The sequence below is a fragment of the Coregonus clupeaformis genome, unplaced genomic scaffold (genome assembly GCF_020615455.1).
Source record: "Coregonus clupeaformis isolate EN_2021a unplaced genomic scaffold, ASM2061545v1 scaf2951, whole genome shotgun sequence".
Classification (NCBI taxonomy): Eukaryota; Metazoa; Chordata; class Actinopteri; order Salmoniformes; family Salmonidae; genus Coregonus; species Coregonus clupeaformis.
In genome coordinates, this window is record NW_025536405.1 from 5,471 (window position 1) to 27,189 (window position 21,719).

The 21,719-nt window shown below is 43.1% G+C and overlaps 1 protein-coding gene across 1 annotated transcript; it reads left to right on the plus strand.

The window, feature by feature from the left end:
• Positions 1-1,724: 1,724 nt before the first annotated feature.
• On the plus strand, positions 1,725-19,978 carry LOC121578295 (ras association domain-containing protein 5-like). Its single transcript, XM_045219970.1, has 6 exons — positions 1,725-1,841; positions 18,048-18,161; positions 18,503-18,535; positions 18,582-18,840; positions 18,981-19,096; positions 19,231-19,978. Exons 1-6 carry the CDS (start codon positions 1,725-1,727, stop codon positions 19,372-19,374), a joined length of 783 nt encoding a protein of 260 aa, XP_045075905.1. The 3' UTR covers positions 19,375-19,978.
• The last annotated feature ends 1,741 nt before the right edge of the window (positions 19,979-21,719 follow it).

Sequence of the window (21,719 nt, forward strand, 5' to 3'; positions counted from 1 at the left end):
CTGTTTATATTTAGGTACAGGAATCACAATAATGTTGAGTAATATTCGATAAGAGTGTGCATGAACTCAAGCAGTAGAACCTATACTCAGTTCGGATGTTTTGAGCATGTTTATAAGAGTGTAGCATTATGCAGTTATAATACAGTAGTAAACAGAAGGGTAAAATGATCAGTATGCTTTTTTGAGTCATTATAAATCTGGAGGTTTTTTTCATGCAGCAGGAGCAGTATGGTAGAAAGTTAACAGTTACAGCACAGCAGCCATAGTTACTGAGTGGCTTCCTGCTTATGCATATCAGGTGTTATGAGCTGTTAGACCGCATCTCTCTCTCTCTCTTAGAGGATGTGGCTGGGCTGAGCTGGGTGCTGTTGCTTGCAGGAAGAGGAGAGAATGGAGGGGAGGGGGAGTGAGGGAGGGTGTTTTTTGTGGCTCCGCAGAAAGCTCGTAGGCAGATAACAGACTCAACCACAGATGGTTGAGCAAGGCTGCAGCGAGAGAGAGAGAGAGAGAGAGAGAGCGGAGAGAGAGAGAGAGAGAGAGAGAGAGAGAGAGAGAGAGAGAGAGAGAGAGAGAGAGAGAGAGAGAGAGAGAGAGAGGGAGAGAGAGAGAGAGAGAGAGAGAGAGAGAGAGAGAGAGAGAGAGAGAGAGACAGAGAGAGAGACAGAGAGAGAGAAGAGAGAGAGACAGAGAGAGAGAGAGAGGGAGAGAGAGAGAGACAGAGAGAGAGAGGAGAGAGAGAGAGAGAGGAAAAGAACGCAGGAGAGCGAGCGAGTGGGAGGTGCAGCGCAAAGGCTTCTCGTCAGTCCGTGAAGCTAAGAGGAGAAGAGGAGAAACCTCCGGATGTCAGAAGCCTGCAGCAGCCGAGGTCTCTTCCCAAGAACCAAGGACTATAGCACAGGGCCACTGCAGCCTGGAACCACTGACCTGAACTACAGCTACCGGAGTGTTTCTGTGTGTGAGAGAGAGTGAGAGCCTGTCAGAGTAATTGATGTGTGTCCCGTATGGGTAAAGCAGCAGTAGCCTGCTGAAGTAATGTGTGTGTGTGTGTGTGTGAACCCATTCGCAGTTCTTTGATTAGCTGATCAGCACACAGCTGTAGGGCAGGAGGGGGTTGAAGGGGCAGTGTGTGCATGTGTGTGTGAGGCATTCTCAGGTGAGCAGGGTCAACCGGAGACCAGACTGCAATCGGAGGCTAAGCTGTGAAACTCTGACTCTGTGACACCAACGTGTGTGTACAGTATGAGTGTGTGTGATATCGGGGTCAGAGCACACACAGACAGGAGGAAGTGACACATCTCTACTTGCGCTCTCTGATTTCCTAAGCCTCTCCGGTGGCACGAGGGGCGCTGATAGGACCGGAATCTGAGCTGACCTCACCCCTACTCACCTCTCTCTCACCCGATTCTGGAGTCAAAGCTTATCTGGACACCTACAGACACAAGACTGTGGATGTTCGGCAGTGGATGTTTGGAATTGAGAGCCACACTTGGACTGTGAGCTGTGCGTGTGTCCCTATACTGACCTACTGAGGTGACTGTGACTGACTGTGGATGCATAGTGGATGTGAAGAGCTCTGGGACTGTGAGCATTGTGCACAGTGAGTGTGGCCTGAATGCCTCTACAGACAGAGTATTTCCCCCCGGGGACAATCAGGTTTCCTTCTGCTGCTCTGCTGCCCCCAAAGTGTTAATAGGCAGCCGAGGGCTCAAATTTAACCCCCTTAAATGACGGGCAGCAACAGCATAAGCAGTGGCTACTGCAGTCTGGACGAGGAGGGCGAAGACTTCACCTTCTTCACCGCAAAGACCTCCTTCTTCCGCCAGCCCAAAAAGCTGGTTAAGGTACAACAGAGAGAAAAATATGTAGGGAGGGGAGGGAGGAAGGGGAGGAGGGGTATGTTTCTCTTGATGCTGTGTCAGTTTTGATGCCTGAAAAAGGAGAAGCGTTGAGTTAAGAGGAAGTGTGTGCTCTACAGACTATCAGTAACATTTCAACTAATTATCTACTAACCCTAACCCTTATCCTAACCTTAACACTTATCCTAACCCTAAAGTTAACCCTAACCCTAGCCCTAAACCTAACCGTAATCTTAGCAAGCAGTTGCTTATCAACAGATAGTTTGTTGATAGTATGACCATCTGTAGAGCATCTTCAGATAGACTATCTGGACTATCCAAATAAAGTGTGACCGTTTGTGTTTTACTGTGTGTGTGTGTGTGTGCGTGTGAATGTGTGTGTGACAGAGAGGTGTGCCTTCATTCCATCTGTCATAGCATCGATCCGCTATCCATGCAGCCCTTCCTTGTAGAAGCTAGCCCCTCTAGGACACTTCTTCATGGCTTAAAACGCTAAAGACTGTATAGCAGCAATATGGTAATGGATCCATCGACAGCTCTCGCATGTCACTGTTTCCGTAGTAACAGGGAAGTTAGTTACATAGTTACACACATCCATTGTTCAGTGTGAGTTTTACTATAGGTCTCTCTCCTCTGTCGTTCTCACTCTCTTCCACATTCTTTTTTTCTCTTAGCATATTTCAACTGGTCAATGTAACCATAGCAACGGTGGATCTCACTGATTCTGCTTTGAGATTAGAACTCACAGGAGTGTGCGACACACACACACACACACACACACACACTTTCAATGTTACACAGCAGTGGTGATGACATTTTTGGGAGCTTGTTTGTCTGTTCATATGAATAGTAAGCAGTTGTATAACATAGTACTCTGTAACGGTGTAGGTGTAAAGTTACAGAATAATAGGTACTACATGTTTATGCAAAACACACCTCCACACCACTCTCACACCGCCACTGGGAGATTGTTCATAAGGCTTTTAATGGGCAACATGACCTTCTCTCTCTCACACGCTCGCACACACACACAGGAAGGTGTAGGAAGGAAATGTTTGCTGATTAGGACAAGAGGGCATAGAGATGCTGTTGTTTTACAATCACACTTACAGACACTTATACACAGACACTTACACACAGACACTTACCACAGACAACTACACATAGACAAACACACAGACACTTACACACAGACACTTACACACAGACACAGACACTTAACACACAGACACTTACACAAAGACACTTACACACAGACACAGACACTTACACACAGACACTCTACACACAGACACAGACACCTACACACAGACACCTACACACAGACACCTACACAAAGACACTTACACACAGACACAGACACTTACACACAGACACTTACACACAGACACAGACACCTACACACAGACACCTACACACAGACACCTACACACAGACACCTACACACAGACACTTACACACAGACACTTACACACAGACACAGACACCTACACCTACACACAGACACTTACACACAGCACACAGACACTTACACACAGACACTTACATTTACATTTTTACATTTTAGTCATTTAGCAGACGCTATTATCCAGAGCGACTTACAGTTAGTGAGTGCATACATTTTCATACTTACACACAGACACTTACACACAGACACAGACACTTACACACAGACACTTACACACAGGCCTTTGTCAGTGTGATCTCAATACCTGCACTGCCTCTGCTCGCTGGTTTTGGAAAGAGCACCATATTTAAATAATTCAGCCCCAGCCCTGTGTCTGTGTCTGTCTGTTTTGTGGAGTTTGGGTTGCCTGAACATGCAAATATATGGAAGCCCAGTTTGCCTGTACTCTCTGACACAATCTACTAGGGTGTGTGTCAGTTTACTCTTCTTGTTGTCTACAATGGCGCCAGCCACAGATCTAAAATCAGCTTAGAATCAGCTCTCCAAACCCTAACCTTGACCATAATGGGGGAAACCCTACACCAGGGTCTAGGGGCATGTTCTTCTACTCCCCAGCCCTACTCCATCAACTTAACGGACGTGGCAGTTTCACTGCCACTGATTCCAGCTTTAATGACCTCTGAACTGGAAGCACTTTGCAGAAGAAACACAGAAGGAATGACACCAATACAGACCCACGTAAACAGACACACACACACATTTACATGCATTCAAAAACTCTCTCTCTCTCACTCACTCAAACTCTGTCTCACTCACACTTGCTGAGCGTTAAAGCTGGTTGGCTTATCTGGAGCAAAAGGCTCATCTCTGGAAATAATTCATAAAGAAAAGAGGACCTCTAATCTCCCCTCCCGTCCTGATGAGCATGTGCATCAGTGTGTGTGTGGTTACTGCTGTGGAGTGCTCCTTGCTCTGAACGGAGCTTTGATGTCGTGGAAATGAATGAATGAATAAATGAATGAATAAAATCACCAGTGTTTATAATTAATGCCACACACACACGTAGACATGTGTGCTTGTGTGTGTGTCCGTCCCGCCCTCCCTCCCTCCCTCCCTCCCTCCCTCCCTTTCTCACTCAGTCACTCGCTCACTCCCTCATGTCATCTCCACTGCTCATTATCCTAGCAGCACTCTACTATCGCATCTGTGACAGCTCATCTACAGGAGTTCATTTGGCTATCAGAAACGTGGGGAGCTAAGTGTGTCTCCTCTCCTCTGTGCCTCCTTTACTGGAGCAGTCTGCTCAGGGCTCAATGGTTTTGTAGACAACCATTATACCAGCCCAGATCAATTTCAGAGAGATAGTTGCATAGAATTGTACATCGGTTTCATTCTCTGTGATGTCTGTATGGCAGTTTTGTGGGAAAATAAGTACTCTACAGGCTCACTCTAGATCGTAATGGCCGCAACGGTGCGTGACACCAGGGTGTTCTGTTACCTGATCACGTCCCACGACCATGTGCCACCAACAGGAAGTGGGTTTTGTGTTGCCGTGGTAACGATGATGTGTAGAACTGAAGCTTAGCGCCTCAAGTACAAAGACGTACTTTGCTTTTTTATTTAAAAAAATAATAAAAAAATGTCTGCTCAGCCAACATGCCCACACTCTGTATGTATGTAATGTATACAATAACTATGTATTTATACTATGATCCTCCCATTCTATGGAATGCCCACCGCCTTCATATGTTATGTCTGCTAAAATGTTTTACTTGGTTCTTCAATGATAGACGGAACAGATAAGGTTAACTTTGAAGACCAACAAAATCCAACTTATCACATGGAATTTGCAGTGGCCCCCATGATGGGGGAAAAAAGCATATGGTTCTCGAACACTTAAAGAGATTGTCAGCTAGAGTTACATTTTTAAAAATGAGAAATTGAACATTTAAAGAGGAGCTGGGTTGGAGAGGCCTATGCTGCCACCTATTGTAGTAACAACAGAGGTCTAGGCATTCTGATAAATAAGAATACACCATTTTCTGTTATATCCCAGCACTTGGACCAAGAAGGCCGTTTTCTAATGATGAATTACACATTGCTGTCATTGTATATCCCACCAGGGGCAAATCTGGTGTTTTAGATAGAATTCAAGCTATATTAGATCAAATCCAGACAGGAACTATTATTCTAACAGGTGACGTAAATTAACAGACGTATTAATAAATAAGGCAAATTTAGGGAGCCTCCAAAGAGGCTGAACATGTTTATCTCTACAATTGATTTACAGGACACCTGGAGATTATTATTCCCAACTACAAAAGACTATTCCTTTTTTTCTCAAAGTAAGAGAAGCTATTCAAGAATGGACTACTTTTAAAAAATGATGCACTCAACTATTTACTGGATAAAGAAATTCATGATATAGTGATATCGGATCATTACACCAATAGAAAATACATTTAGCAACAGAATTTGGAGAATGAACAGAACGCATCTTCTGGACCTGAAATGTATTAAATACGTAAATGAAAAAATGTAAACCTTTATAATTACAAATGTAGAAATAGAGGACAGAGAAAAAAAAAACGATGTAATTTGGGATGCCTTTAAGGCATACATTAGGGGGATGATAATCTCATACACAGCAAAAGTTAAATCTGATTTAGAAATGTTTATGAAAGAAAAATAAATAAATCACTATCTTAGAAAAAGAAAAGAGATAAAGATACAAAAACGGTAATTAGAAATAACAATGCGATTAATTACAAGTTTAAAAGTTTCTATGAACATTTATATAAATCAGAATTAAACAACAGTTGGATGGATCGTATATCCTTCTTAGACTCAACAACTCTGAAGCAATTATCAGCAGACAAAAACGAATCACTAAAAACAGAGATCACCCAAGAATAAATATTAGATACTGTTAAAACATTTGCACAGAGAAAAGCACCAGGAATGGATGGCATTCCCATAGAATTCCATTTAACATTTTGGGACAGAATAGCCCCCCTATTTACACGAATGACAACACACGCCACTCAATTCAGTACTTCCTAGTCCCATGTATCAAACAGTTATGTCAGTTATATTAAAACCAGGAAACTCTGGAGAGTCCCCTGCTGATAATAGACCCATACGTTTAATACATTGTGACAATATAATAACAAAGCTCATAAGCAATAGAATGGCATAAGTCTTACTAGACTTGATACTGTACATATCAATCAAACAGGGTTTATTAAAAATAGACACTTACAAACAAATACAAGAACATGTTTAAATGTAATACAATACGCAAAAAAACAAGATATAGATTTATCAATAACAGCTGTTGATGCCGAAAATACTTTTGACCGTCTTGAATGGCCTTTTCTATTCAAAACTTTGGAAGCTTTCAACTTTCCAGCTGAAATAATAAATGTTATACAAATGTTGTATAAATGTCCTAAAGCAAAAATATACACATCTGATGAAATTGCTTTAGAAAGGGGCACAAGACAGGGATGTCCCTTCTCCCCCATCCTGTTTGCACTGGCAATTGAACCATTTGAAGAAAGAATTAGACAGGACTCAAATGTAACAGGTATCAGTATTGGTAGACATGAATATAAACTTGTAAATTATCTCCTGATATACCTGACCAATATTGAAAACTCAATGCCCCCTTTGCTAAAAATATTTTCAGAATACCAAAAAATCTCAGGATATAAAATTAACGTGGAAAAAACAGAAATAATGGCAATAGGAAAAAGAAAAAAAACAACTCATGATCTACAGCAATCCTTTAAGTGGACCACAAACAATATGACATACTTAGGATGCTTAATAAGTGACAACAAACAACACATATATAAAGATCACTTTATTACATTACTCAACAATATGAAAGCAGATCTAATTAAATGGAAGAATCTTCCCATAACTCTTACAGGTAGAATAAACCTCTTTAGAATGGCATGGCTGCCAAAGTTTTTGTATTTATTTTCGGTAATACTAATTACCCCACCGAAGACACAAAAAAGTATGCTCGATCATAACAGACTTTATATGGGCAAATAATATTCATAGAATAAAAAGGAAAGTTTTACATCTTCCTAAGTCTGAGGGTGGTTTTAACCTTCCAGACTTTGAACTTTATCAACTCGCCACCCAAGGCTTTTACTTGCGACATATAGTTAAATGCACTAAAGAGGAACAATGGGTACATATTGAAGATGTGCATGCTCATCCCCCAGAATCTTTATACTTGTCTATTTTCAAAGGATAAAGCTAAGAGCATTAACAACTTCATAGTTAAGAACACTATAACAATATGGAAGAAAATGAAACGTATTCTACAAGAACCCATATCCCTTCCTAAAAACAATCCTTGGATAGCTTTTCAGAATTCACTGATAAATTGGTCTACATGGAAAACTAAAGGCATAGAAACCGTAAATGACTTAGTAACAGGAAATACATTTATTTCTATGACAGAATGAAAAAGTAATTTTGGACTGACCAATGTACAGTATGTAGATAGTTTCAAATACATGCAACATAAAAGTTACGTATCGTGACATTTCGGTTTGAAATCTTTTCCCTTGAGGGAAAAGGATGTTCATATTATAGGGAAGATATACAAAACCTTGCAGAGAGCATATCCAACTGACCACCTCTTAGAAAAAAATATAAACTATTGGAACCAAGACTTAAAAAGAACTGATGTTGGCACAAGATGTAGGGAAAGTTTGAGCATAACTAAGAAAATTACAGTTAATTAAAATGTATGCTTAATCCAGTGTAAGCTAATGTATAGAATGTATTATACAAGAGGCAAAATTATCATTCTACAGCACAACAGCAGAGTAATGTCTTAAGCAGTGGCGGCTGGTGAAAAATATTCTCGGTGGGGCTGTGCCATACTTTTTTTTCCTGTAACCATCGCGATATATTTTAACACAAACTGCAGGACAGCAGTGCTCAGTGAAACATTCAGTAATTATTTAATGCCAATATTAAAAAGTTGAGGCATTCTTACACAAAAACATATTACACAAACCCAAGCCTTTCATTTGCATTTAAAGTGAACTTTTCACCATTGGTAGTAAACAGGCAACGCAACAGGCATGCTGTCAGAACAGAGTGGAAAGTGGACAATAACATGAAATTATTATAAAGTTTATAGGAAATCTTACACTGTATGAAAGGATGTATAATATAGAAATGGATATCAAGTGGATGAACTCAAACCTTTGACTGGAAGAATAGCATACAGTATTTTATGATCATACTAAATGTGACTAATTGTTAATGTGCTCCAGAACTGCAACAATTAATTGATACAAAACAACATATATACAGTAATATTAGCAAAGACACTATTAAGACTTTCTAGAGTACCATATATAACTGGATTTTTTATGCTAAGGTCAACTATATACAAAGAAACATGCGGCCAGAGCTGCTCTGTGTGTGTGTGTCTGTCATCTTATTTGTACAGGAATTTTGCCCGTCTGTCCTTCTGAGTGGCAAACCTCTCAATGACCCTTTGATTAAAGTCAGGAATGTCCCTGACAAGTTTCTTCTCCATGGAGAGCATGGCCAGAGCGTTCAGGCGATCCTGTGTCATGCTGTTTCTCAGGAAGGTCTTGATCCTTTTCAGTGTAGAGAAGCACCTTTCTGACTCAGCAGTTGTCATGGGTGTGGTGATGAGGATCTTGAGGAGGCTGGCAGTCTCTGTGAAAGTGCTCTGAAGGTTGTTCTCCATGAAGAACTGGTACAGGGCACTGCACCACTACAAGCCTTGAACTCACTGTTCTCATAGATGAGGGACAGTTTGGTTTTGAGCTTGGCCTTGTTCAACATGGGGTACGCCTCCACGGTTGTTTCCAAGCGCTGTATCGGGAACTTCACACTGTGTTGTGGGAACAACTCTCCGTGCAATAGTGTTGCGCTGATGAGGTGCTGGGTGAAGGAGAACCTCTCTTTGGCATGACTCAGGATGGTATCACATACCTGTAAAAGATACATCATCAGCTTTAATTTGCAATTAAGCTATTTTTGATGCAAGTGATCCTGACTGACACATGCCTATGTCCAACTCAAGTATATGATTACCAAGGTGCTGATTGTTCAGGGTTTTGGCTACATACTACCAGGCCTGAAAAAAGTTCTAGGTGGGAAACACTGACAATTACATCACAACTTACCTCTATAGCCAACCTCTGTTGTTCTCCTGGTCCCAGCATCCTCCGTCGCTTGATGGGCTGTTGCTGCTCGTCAGATGCGCTGTCCCCACACAAAGAGGGAATTGAGGCCCTGGGTCCAAAAAATAAAAGTTTAATTTGATAACTTGCAATCAGACTTCTTAACTCACTGTAATTCCCCCTCAACACACAACCAGTGACTTATATATATATATATAGACAGACAGACAGACAGACAGACAGACAGACAGTGTGTATATACACACAAACTATGTCTAGTAACTGCTTTTAACCTGTGATGTACATAATTAACTGATGTTATTACGTTTTAAAGCCTTTTTCTATTACATTTGTGAGAGGGATGCAACATAATTTTGTTCTGCTGTTCACTTAGCAATAAAGTTAATATTCAATAACAACTAGGCCTCTTCTAGAAATTGACCTGGTGGACACCTGAATAATTATTACAAACTGTGTAGTACTTTCCTGCATTATTATCAACGTCTGATTGTGTCTTCTCTTTCCTTTTAAAATACTAAAACAAATATAATTGTGACGGCTCTATGATAATCACTCACACAAGCACCAACTGGCAGTGGGTGGAAACGTCAGTCGTCTCGTCAGCTTGAATGGCGATAAAATCAGCACTCTTTACTTCCTCCAGGATGTAATCCTTAAGCATTGACAGCATACAGTCCAACAGCTCGTTCTGTATCGTCTTTGACGTGCCCCTTAAAAAGCGGTAGCTGTCTTCAGGTGCTCCTCCAGCACACTGTCGAGGGAGGCAACAAAATCCACTAAGCCCCGGAAAATGCCGGGGTTGTCTGAGGAGTCAGTCTCCTCGTGCCCACGCAAGGCCAACTCAAAAGCCCCACAGAACTTCACACAATCGATAATTTTGGATAGAATGTGCCTGTTTTTATCCACCTCCTCATTGTGTTTCCTCACCGCAATCCTGTGGCCGTCATCCAGCTGCGTAGCAATGTTCACCCCTTCCTAATACAGCTAGCTTTACAGAGTTGTCCATGTGTGCCCTGGTGTTCTCATGTTTCTTTACCTTCTCTGACAGGTGCTTCATATCCCTCACTCCGGTACCTGTCCATGCTGAATCTGACCCCGTCGTTTTAAAAAGCAAGCACGGAAAGCAAAATAAAGCATTAGCATCAGTGCACCCAGCTAGCCAAGCCTTCCTGGTGTACCAGCTACGGGAGAAGCCGCGCATATACTGCTTCCCTTTCTCGCTAGCCTGCTGTCTGATTGAGAGGTCAGGTTGATCTGGGCCCAGCTCTTTCACCCGAACTTTCTCTGACAAAGTTCTCCTCTCAAACGGATCTTGGAGGAGAGATTTCACCGAAAGTTAGGGTTGGGTCTTGGAGGAGTAACGTTTGCGTTCGCCATTGTTGTCTAGTAAAAATGGCGTCACTGGACCCCGGTCCTTATTTTATCAGGGGGCGAGCTTGGGGCGGTAAAATAATCGCCCTCCTTGGATTCGATTTAAGATCGCTTATTGACTACATTTTATGTCATACATTCATATCTTAAATTAGCAATTGGCTTAACTGCTACGTAGACCCGCCTCCTCGGGGCACTTTCTGTATCGCCCAGAGCTGACGAGGCGTTTGACAGGCAGAGGAAAGGTTGCGAATATGATTTTCTATCATATCTTACACATATTACTGTGTGCATTCCATATTTCAAACACACAAATATTGACATACTGATGTTTTTATTATTATTATTATTATTATTTTTTATTTTTTTATTTTTTAAAATAATTTTATTTAAGGGCGGCGCCCTAGCGCCCTCTATCGGCCAGCCGCCACTGAGTATGACATCGGGCATTTAAAGTGTACTTTATTTTCAAAATGTCGCATACTATTAAACTTTTCTTTTTCGCATGCTTAAACCACCTACTATTTAGGAGGCAAGTATGGGTATTCTGACATGGCCACTGTATTTCTCAATTGAGGGTTCTAGAAAGTTCCCTAGCTGTGTGAAGTGTCCCCTGCTGCTCTGTGCTGTGTCTGTCTGAGCAGGAAGTATGTTTGAGGTCTTCTCTGTGCCTCTTGTAAAGCTAACCCCAATGCCGCTCAGACAGTTAAGGTCAGACAGTTGCCCATTTAAAACAATGCAGGGATTGCGTGTTTGTATTTGTGTGTGTGTGTGAGCGTCCACTTGCGTGTGTTGAGGGCTGAGAGCGTCTGCTCCACCGTCCGCTGTGACATCACCCGGAGTGATCACATGACCTTCCCTGTCTGATCCTGTCAAAGTGAGAGCAACAACAACCTCCAATGTGTGAGCCATGTCATGTGCACTTTCCCTGGCTGTGGATGTCTGTGTTTGGGATCCCTGGGTGTGGGTCTGGGTTTGGGTCTGCTGGTTTACTTTTTCTGGGCCTGAGCTCTGTGTGGGTGTGGTGGGCCATGGACCAGGCAGGGGTGAAGGGTTCAGTATTGTCCTACTATTCTATGGCCTCTGACCACTCTCTCTCTCACTTCTAGAGGAATACACAGAGGGGAGGGAGGGAGAGAACTATATTTAGCAGTTAGGAAACATCAAGCCACAAACACAGGAATTCCTGAGAGACTTGCTAGTTTTCAAGAACTAAGAACTAATGAAGGAGTATTTTTCAACTCTGACCCTGGAATCTTGACCCCGCCCCCAACACACACATTAATCCAAGCACATCTGTATTCACACCAGTGTAGGCCTATATGCAGGGCCGGATTACCGTCGGGATATGAACACATTATCATAAATATTATTATTTTTTAGAATTGCAGAACATTTATTTTAAAACTGCACAAATGTATCTCAGCCTCATGGCAAAATGTGTAGAATAGCAGGAAATTAGCTTTAAAACTGCTAAATGTTCTCTCATCCTCATGGATAAATCAAATCAAATGTTATTTGTCACATGCGCCAAATACAACAGGTGTAGACCTTACAGTGAAATGCTTACTTACGAGCCCTTTACCAACAATGAGTTAAAAAGGAAGAACATATTAGCAAATAAGAAAACAATTGTAAAAAACAAAAACAATAACGAGGCTATATACAAGGAGTACGGTGCGAGTCAATGTGCAGGGTACGAGGTAGTTGAGATAATTGAGGTAATAAGTACATAGATAATAAACAGAGTAACAGCAGCGTATGTAAAGAGTGTGAATGTGTGAGTGTGTGTGTGTGTGTGTGTGGCGTCAATATACATGCGTGTGTGTGTGTTTTGTGTGTGTGAGCATATGTAATATGTGGCTGTGTGTGTGTTGGGGTGTCAGTGTAGTATTTATGAGTAGAGTCTAGTGAGTGTGCATAGAGCCAGTGCAAGAATGTCAGTGCAAAAAATCTATAATAAATAAGGGGGGTCGATGCAAATAGTCCGGGTAGCCATTTGATTAACTGTTCAGAAGTCAAATAGCTTGGGGGTAGAAGCTATTCAGGAGAATTTTGGTCCCAGACTTGGCACTCTGGTACCGCTTGCCGTGTGGTAGCAGAGAGAACAGTCTATGACTTGGGTGGCTGGAGTCTTTGACAATTTTTAGGGCCTTTGTCTGACACCGCCTGGTATAGAGGTCCTGGATGGCAGGGAGCTCGGCCCCAGTGATGTACTGGGCCGTACACCCTACCCTCTGTAGCGCCTTGTGGTCGGATGCCAAGCAATTGCCATACCAAGCGGTGATGCAGCCAGTCAAGATGTTTGCAATGGTGCAGCTGTAGAACTTTTAAGGATCTGAGGACCGTGCCAAATCTTTTCAGCCTCCTGAGAGGGAAGAGGCGTTGTCGTGCCCTCTTCACGACTGTGTTGGTGTGTTTGGATTAGGGTTGAATGGAGGGAACCCGGTTACCGAGATTTACTGGGATTTACCGCCCAAAACCACTCAATTTTCCCTGGATAAATAACTGCGAGAAACTGGTAAATTATAATAAATGATTTATATGAACAGCATGTCCTGAAATGGAACTGTTAAATTATATGCCATGTCTAAATCTGGCTTCTCTACGGCTTCTGCATGATGAATCATCAATGCTCAGGGTGGGGACAGACAGCCCATTTCAGTATGGAGCGCAGTTCACAATGCATGTAGACCTATCATGTCATCATGGTAACTTTTTTTATTGTGACAGGTAGGCCTACATTTGCTGCAGCATAGCCTATACTACAGTAATATAAAGACTGAATGCATGTCTAATTTACCCATCTCCATCTGGCTTTGGGGTCACCTTGTTTTTTAATTGTAAAGATTATAATTTTTAAATTGCAGCTGCAGAGTTTTAAAACAGCCTATTACTCGAATATTGTTGCTTTAAATCAGTGTTTGCGAGAGCACTCTCTCGCAGTCTTTCGCTGTCTTTCTCTCTCTCCATCAACTCCATTGACTATTCGAAGAGGGACAAGCTTTTTCTTGCTGAATGTTATATACAGCAGCCAATAGAACTCACTGGTAGTTTGAAAGAAGAGCGAACGTGCGATGGCGTTAGGCTATAGCAGTTGTTTATTCAGACCCATAACCATTCAATCTTCCTGAAGAGAAGTGAAAGCCTTCTGCATCTAATTCTAGTCCTATATTATTCAAGGATGTCATTAGAATGGCGAAGATAAGGACAACAAAACTTATTTCATTTAACTGTTGAAAGCGAGGAAGGAATGAACCAACAATAGAGAGAGAAAGAGGAGGTAGGCTAATAACATTAGGGGAAATATTATGAAAGGTATATATGTGTCAGCCTACTAATTATACAAATAGGTCCTATTATATTTCAAAATTAAAATCAAATTCGCTAGCCTATACTTGTAACTTTGTAGGCCGTATGTGCTGCACCAGAATCACATGTTCTCTTCTGCTTTATCGTGGTTTGAACGATGTACGTAATTCCAGTCCATATAGTATACAGTAATACAGTTCACACTCAAGAAGATTAGCCTACTGTAGCTAGTTTCATTTATTTACTCATATAGCTAGCTACATCTATGGGCTTTATGTTTTTCTGTCATGCGTAATGTGCAGTAGCCTATATCATATAGGCCATGTATTGAATAACAGCACAATCATTTGGGCTTTTTTGGGCTTGGGTTCATTAAATGTCATTCATGTAGGGCTCATAAAATGTATTTAATATATGGCTCATCAGGCTCGGGTAGCATCAGGATAGAATTTTCATGCTGATCAAAGCTCTAATCAAATACAGACATATTTAATTTATATGCTTTATACTGATTTTGAATGACACTTCCGGTTTTGGCGGGAAATACTGGGTTACCCGGGAGAAAAAGTGATTTATTCTCGGGGTGGAAGATTTGTAAAATACCTGGAAAATATTCAACCCTAGTTTGGATCATGATAAAGCCTTAGTGATGTGGACACTGAGGAACTTGAAGCTCTCGACCGGCTCCACTACAGCCCCGTCAATGTGAATGGGGGCATGCTCGGTCCTCTGTTTCCTGTTGTCCCACGATCAGCTCCTTTGTCTTGCTGACGTTGAGGAGTGGTTGTTGTCCTGGCACCACACTGCCAGGTCTCTGACCTCCTCCCTGTAGGCTGTCTCATCGTCATCGGTGATCAGGCATACCACCGTTGCGTCGTCTGCAAACTTAATGATTGTGTTGGAGTTGTGTGTGGCCACGCAGTCGTGGGTGAACAGGGAGTACAGGAGGGGACTAAGCACGCACCCCTGAGGGCCTACAGGGAGGAGTTGCACATAATAACAGTAATGCTGTGCCAATCCTCTAGCTTCTGTGTTACAGGAATGTTCATGCTGTTTCAAGGTATTTGTGTTAGTGTTTAGTCTTGTGGTTGTTTAGAGATGGTCAGTTTGACATTTATACCAGTTTGCCCAAAGCTTCCTCTGCATTCTCGCATCATTAACTCTTACTGCACTGGAACATGCCAAGATAAACACACACACACACACTAAGCCATGCCATGGAAAGTTGCCGCACACACACACTAAACGCACAACAAACACAACTCTCCACCCAAGCATATTGTTCATATTCATGGAGGAGAGAAGTTAATGGTCTGTAATGAGAGAAGAGAGGAGAGAAAGAAAGGAAGACACAACGTCCTGTTCAGACTGATCCTGCTCCCCATCTCTGCTAACGCAAGCCAAGAAATGCTGCACACGACACACACACACACACACGTGTACAAAGTGACTGTACTGAATGAAGCAGACTCAGGCCCCTCACACCCTGAGGACTCCCATACATAAATGATTCCTGCCCTGCATTCTCTCTCTCTATTCCCCTATCGTCTATCTCTCACACCACTGTGTCCCAGAAAAGAGAATGAAAAAGAGGATAAAAATAAAACAGCATCCACATAAGAGGATGCATCTATAAATAACCCAGTTAAACTCTGTGTTGCTAAGGCTTGCTCAGCAACCATGCCTCCCCATCTTCCCTCCTCATCTCGCCTCCACTCCCCCCATTCTCATCTTCCCTTCGCGCCCCATCACCCCTCCTCCTTCATCTCTCCCTCATCCCCATGATGAGCCCTTCAGTCACACTGCATGGTGGGAGGGAGAGTTTTGTGCTTTTTCGTGGCCTTAGCAGTGGGAGAGATTGGAGCTGTCAGAGTGACTGCTTGATGTGTCTGTCAGTGGGGATGAAGAGGGAGAAAGAAGGAGAGAAAGAGGGACAGAGAGGCATAGAGTCATAGTGTAATTCTCTGTGTCTCTGCTCCATTCAGAATACTTCCTGCCTACAGTCGTGGTCAAAAGTTAAATTACACAAGTATTGGTCTTCACAAAGTTCGCTGCTTCAGTGTTATGAGATATTTTTGTCAGATGCTACTATGGTATACTGAAGTATAATTACAAGAATTCCATAAGTTTCAAAGGCTTTTATTGACAATTACATTAAGTTTATGCAAAGAGTCAATATTTGCAGTGTTGACCCTTCTTTTTCAAGACCTCTGCAATCCGCCCTGGCATGCTGTCAATTAACTTCTGGGCCACATCCTAACTGATGGCAGCCCATTCTTGCATAATCAATGCTTGGAGTTTGTCAGGAGTTTGTGGGATTTTGTTTGTCCACCCGCCTCTTGAGGATCGACCACAAGTTCTCAATGGGATTAAGGTCTGGGAGTTTCCTGGCCATGGACACAAAATGTCGATGTTTTGTTCCCGAGCCACTTAGTTATCACTTTTCCCTTATGGCAAGGTGCTCCATTCTGCTGGAAAAAGCATTGGTCATCACCAAACTGTTCTTGGATGGTTGGGAGAAGTTGCTCTCGGAGGATGTGTTGGTACCATTCTTTATTCATGGCTGTGTTCTTAGGCAAAATTGTGAGTGAGCCCACTCCCTTGGCTGAGAAGCAACCCCACACATGAATGGTCTCAGGATGCTTTACTGTTGGCATGACACAGGACTGATGGTAGAGCTCACCTTGTCTTCTCCGGACAAGGTGTTTTTCGGATGCCCCAAACAATCAGAAAGGGGATTCATCAGAGAAAATGACTTTAGCCCCAGTCCTCAGCAGTCCAATCCCTGTACCTTTTGCAGAATATCAGTCTGTCCCTGATGTTTTTCCTGGAGAAAAGTGTCTTCTTTGCTGCCCTTCTTCACCAGGCCATCCTCCAAAAGTATTAGCCTCACTGTGCGTGCAGATGCACTCACACCTGCCTGCTGCCATTCCTGAGCAAGCTCTGCACTGGTGGTGTCCCGATCCCGCAGCTGAATCAACTTTAGGAGACGGTCCTGGCGCTTGCTGGACTTTCTTGGGTGCCCTGACGCCTTCTTCACAACAATTGAACCTCTCTCCTTGAAGTTCTTGATGATCCGATAAATGGTTGATTTAGGTGCAATCTTACTAGCAGCAATATCCTTGCCTGTGAAGCTCTTTTTTGTGCAAAGTAATGATGACGGCACGTGTTTCCTTGCAGGTAACCATGGTTAACAGAGGAAGAACAATGATTTCAAGCACCACCCTCCTTTTAAAGCTTCCAGTCTGTTATTCAAACTCAATCAGCATGACAGAGTGATCTCCAGCCTTGTCCTCGTCAACACTCTCACCTGTGTTAACGAGAGAATCACTGACATGATGGCAGCTGGTCCTTTGTGGCAGGGCTGAAATGCAGTGGAAATGTTGTTTTGGGATTAAGTTCATTTTCATGGCAAGAGGGACTTTGCAATTAATTGCAATTAATCTGATCACTCTTCATGATATTCTGGAGTATATGCAAATTGCCATCATCAAAACTGAGGCAGCATACTTTGTGAAAATTAGTATTTGTGTCATTCTCAAAACTTTTGACCACGACTGTACTGTCCTGTCTGTGGGGGCAACTGCAGTGTTGTGTCATCATGCTGGGGTTTGGGAGGATGGGGGGGGTTCTAACATCTATAAATGTTAGAGCCAGAAGCCAGTGTCCAGAAGCCAGTGTGTGTTTGTGTGTGTGTGTGTGTGTGTGTGTGTGTTCTTAGGCCTGAGTGGAAACTCCACTGTGCCTGTCTGAAACATAGCACCCTCTGCTGTTTGGAGTGAGAGCAGCAGACTGAAGGAAACATCATATACTCAAGGTGTCCTTCCCCCTGTACTGCAGTTCCTGTTTCTCACACAGCTTGTTGTCTGTCTCTCTGTGTTTCAGCAGAATGAGGTCAAAGAGGAAGAGGAGGGAGGGACCAAGGCTCTGTCAGAGGAAGAGTTGCGGGCCAGGATAGAGGACTTCAACTCTACGGTCTCAGAGAATGGCATGAAACTGGTGAGTGCTACAACATGTAAAATATACACGGTGCTATCTAGAACCTTAAAAGGGTTCTTTGGCTGTCCCCATAGGAGAACCCTTTGAAGAACCCTTTTTGGTTACAGGTAGAACCCTTTTGGGTTCAATGTAGACCCTTTCTACAGGGTTCTACATGAAACCCAAGGGGTTCTACCTGAAACTAAAAAGGGTTCTCCTATGGGGATAGCCGAAGAACCCTTTTGGAACCCTTTTTTCGATGAGTGTACTAGTATGAAGTACTGAATCGGAATTTACCATTATAGACACACATGCATCTCTCTCTCTCTCTCTCTCTCTCTCTCGCTCTCTCTCTCCCCCAGGGTGCTGATGGTTTGTACACTGGCTTCATTGAGGTCCACCTCAGACTAAGTCGACCAGTCACGGTGCCTCGCTGTGGAGGCGGGATTAGACGGACAGGCGGGCCAGGCGGAAAGACACGGTCGGCCAATGATGGTGTCAGAGGGCCAGGAGGGGGAAGGAGCAGGGTTGAGTGAGAAGCGGACGTCGTTCTACCTGCCCAGTGATTGTGTGAAACAGATCCACATCAGTAGTACTACCACGGTTAAGGAGGTCATACAGGGCCTGCTGAAGAAGTTTATGGTGCTGGATAACCCACACAAGTTTGCCCTGTACAGACAGACACACCGTGATGGACAGGGTGAGTTACACACACAGATTACACGTATATACATTCGCACATTTACATTCTGTCCCCCTACTGAGTGTAGGTTTGAAGATTTCTGATAATATGTGGATGTGGAATCTAATGTGTCTTTCCTTTGTCGTGTGTCTGTGTAGACCTGTTCCAGAAGCTTCCTCTTGTGGAGTGTCCTCTCGCTCTGAGACTGGTGGTGGGTCCAGATCCTGAGCTGCTTAGCTTTGTCCTCAAGGAGAATGAGACCGAAGAGGTAGCGGTAAGACAAACACAACCCCCCACCCCACATACACACACACATACCGTGTGTCGTAAAATCATTAATTGCTACATGAATGCCATCTTTAACATCACTAATATCGCTCTCTCTCTCTTTCGCTCTCTTCCTCTCAGTGGCATGCGTTCTCGATTCCTGAACTGCAGAACTTCCTGGTGATTCTGGAGAAGGAGGAGGCGGAGCGTGTGCGATTGGTGGAGAAGAGATTCACAGCCTACCGACAGAGCTTGCAGAAGGCACTACAGGAGCATCAACCCTGACCCCTCACCCTTGACCCCTCATCTCTCACTCTGACCTTTCAACCCTCACCCCTCTGTTGACCCAGGGAGAGACAGGAACCCACTCAGGCTTACAGACTCCTATTCTCCCCTCAGGACACGGTCAGCTCCTCCCTCACTCCTCACATCCCCTCTGGAGAAGAGAGGTGGGGTTAAGAAAGGATGGAAAGGGAAAAAGGGACTGTTTGAAGGATGAGTGGACAGGATGCTGGAACAAAAGAAGTGTGTGTATCCCTGGGAGTAAAAAGACACTGAACTGAATGACCCTCTGACTTCTTTGGGCTCAGATATCTCGGTTTGATCTGACAATCTGACCTGATGGGTCTTCTAATGTTACATTGAATCTCAGTTTGGTCTGATAATGTGTTTAAGATTCTACTGCTGCTGCTGCTACTGCAAGTGTTACTTACGCATGAGTCTCAACTTTCTCTATCTGCCCCAGTGCCCATGCATAAAGATTTAGGACTAGAACAGACATTACTATTCAAAGCAACGCTCCATGGTGGGTGGACCATTTGGAATGTTCCATTACTTGATATTTATGATATCAACTCTCATGTTGTCCCTGCATGCCATCTTATCCAGGGCCGAGGTAGGATATGGGGGGAGGTATGGTTGGATTGGGAAGCAGGGTTGGTATTGTGGGGTAAAGCTGTGTAGGGTTAGGGTGTGGTAAAGGAACACCAGAATCCATTCTCATCTTCAGACTCCTCTCATATCAGTCCCAGGGATGTACAGCAGTGTTTCTCATAGAACTGCTCTATTGAGCTCAGAAGGCTACAGAAGCATAAGAAGACCTGAACTCTCTGTCCTAACTTCTTTATCCAGCACTGAAATGAACCCTCTATCTCAGGCGGCTAACTTGCACTTAACCCTGCATCTCCCTCTACCAGAGTAACCATGTTAGTGTGGGAGGTCTTGTGCAGACAGGCTTGCATTTCATAGGTAGATGTTATTCCCATAGACACTAGTCTCTTCAGAGAGCCATTTGTGTACCCTGACTGCAGTCACATATATAGCGACATACAGTAGGCCTTCTATACCCAATAGATATCCATCCTGTTATTCATTAACCCATTCTACGTAAGCATACAGTATGTAAACAATCAGCACAATCAGTAACCATTCCTTCACTGCTTGAAACATCTGCTGGTGTTTTAAGCATTTACAAACAGTTCAATGGGATGCTGATGTTCGGACTCTTTGTGTACCCTTCACCCTGTCATCAATAACCCTGACCCCTATCTCCTAACCTGGAAATTGACATTTCACCTGATGGGAGACTTGCCATGCTACTGGCCCTGTGTCTGTGTAGAGCGTATGCAGCTGTAACTACTGTTGTTAGAGGCCTGTTAGAGCCAGCCACTCTGTGGTGCTGTGACAGGTCCATGAAGCCCTGCTACTGAGCCGACTGTTACAGGACTGAGTGAATGAGAGGAACTGATGCTTAAACACTGATTGGAGGTCAAGGGTCATACCGCGAGAGGTATTCCTGGTCAGTTCATGTGGTCAGGAAAAACTCCTGTCCGTAATGTTCATTGAGCTGAGAAACACCATTCTGCCGATCACACCAAAGTTAAGATTATTAAGAGGGACAGAACCCCTGTGTCCCTCTCTCCACAGAGGCAGTGGGAGATCTGACTGAAAAGACGACGTATTGTAGAATAAACCTGTTTTGCAAACTGATTCTGGCCACAGGTCTTCCAGTCTGTATAGTATCCTAGAGAATGGGCAGGAAATTAGGCAGGAAATGAGTGATTATTTTGTAAAAAGGGAATTCTATAATATCAATTATATTTATCTCAGTGTGATGCATACAGTGCGTTCAGAAAGTATTCATAGCCCTTGACTTATTCCACATTTTGTTGTGTTACAGCCTGAATTCGAAATGGATTCAATATTTTTTTCTCACCCATCTACACACAATATCCCATTATGACAAAGTGAAAACATGTTTTTAGATATGTTTGCAAATGTATTGAAAATGAAATACAGAATATCTCATTTACATACATATTCACACCCCTGAGTCATACTTTGTAGAAGCAACTTTGCCAGTGATTACAGTGTTTTTGGGTAAGTCTCTAAGAACTTTGCACACCTGGGGCCTCATTTATCAATCATGCATAGGCACAAATCTGTGTGTAAACCATGCGTGGGGTCATTCAACTCAAAGTGTGAGATTTATCAAAATGAAAGTTTGCTTGAGTGTGCATACATTTAAGCACAGCGATGACCATGCGTACCCACAGTGCCAAGTGGTGGAATAAGGGAACTGCATGTCAAGCATAGAATGGGGAAAATATGTTGAAAATGTGTGAAATTGT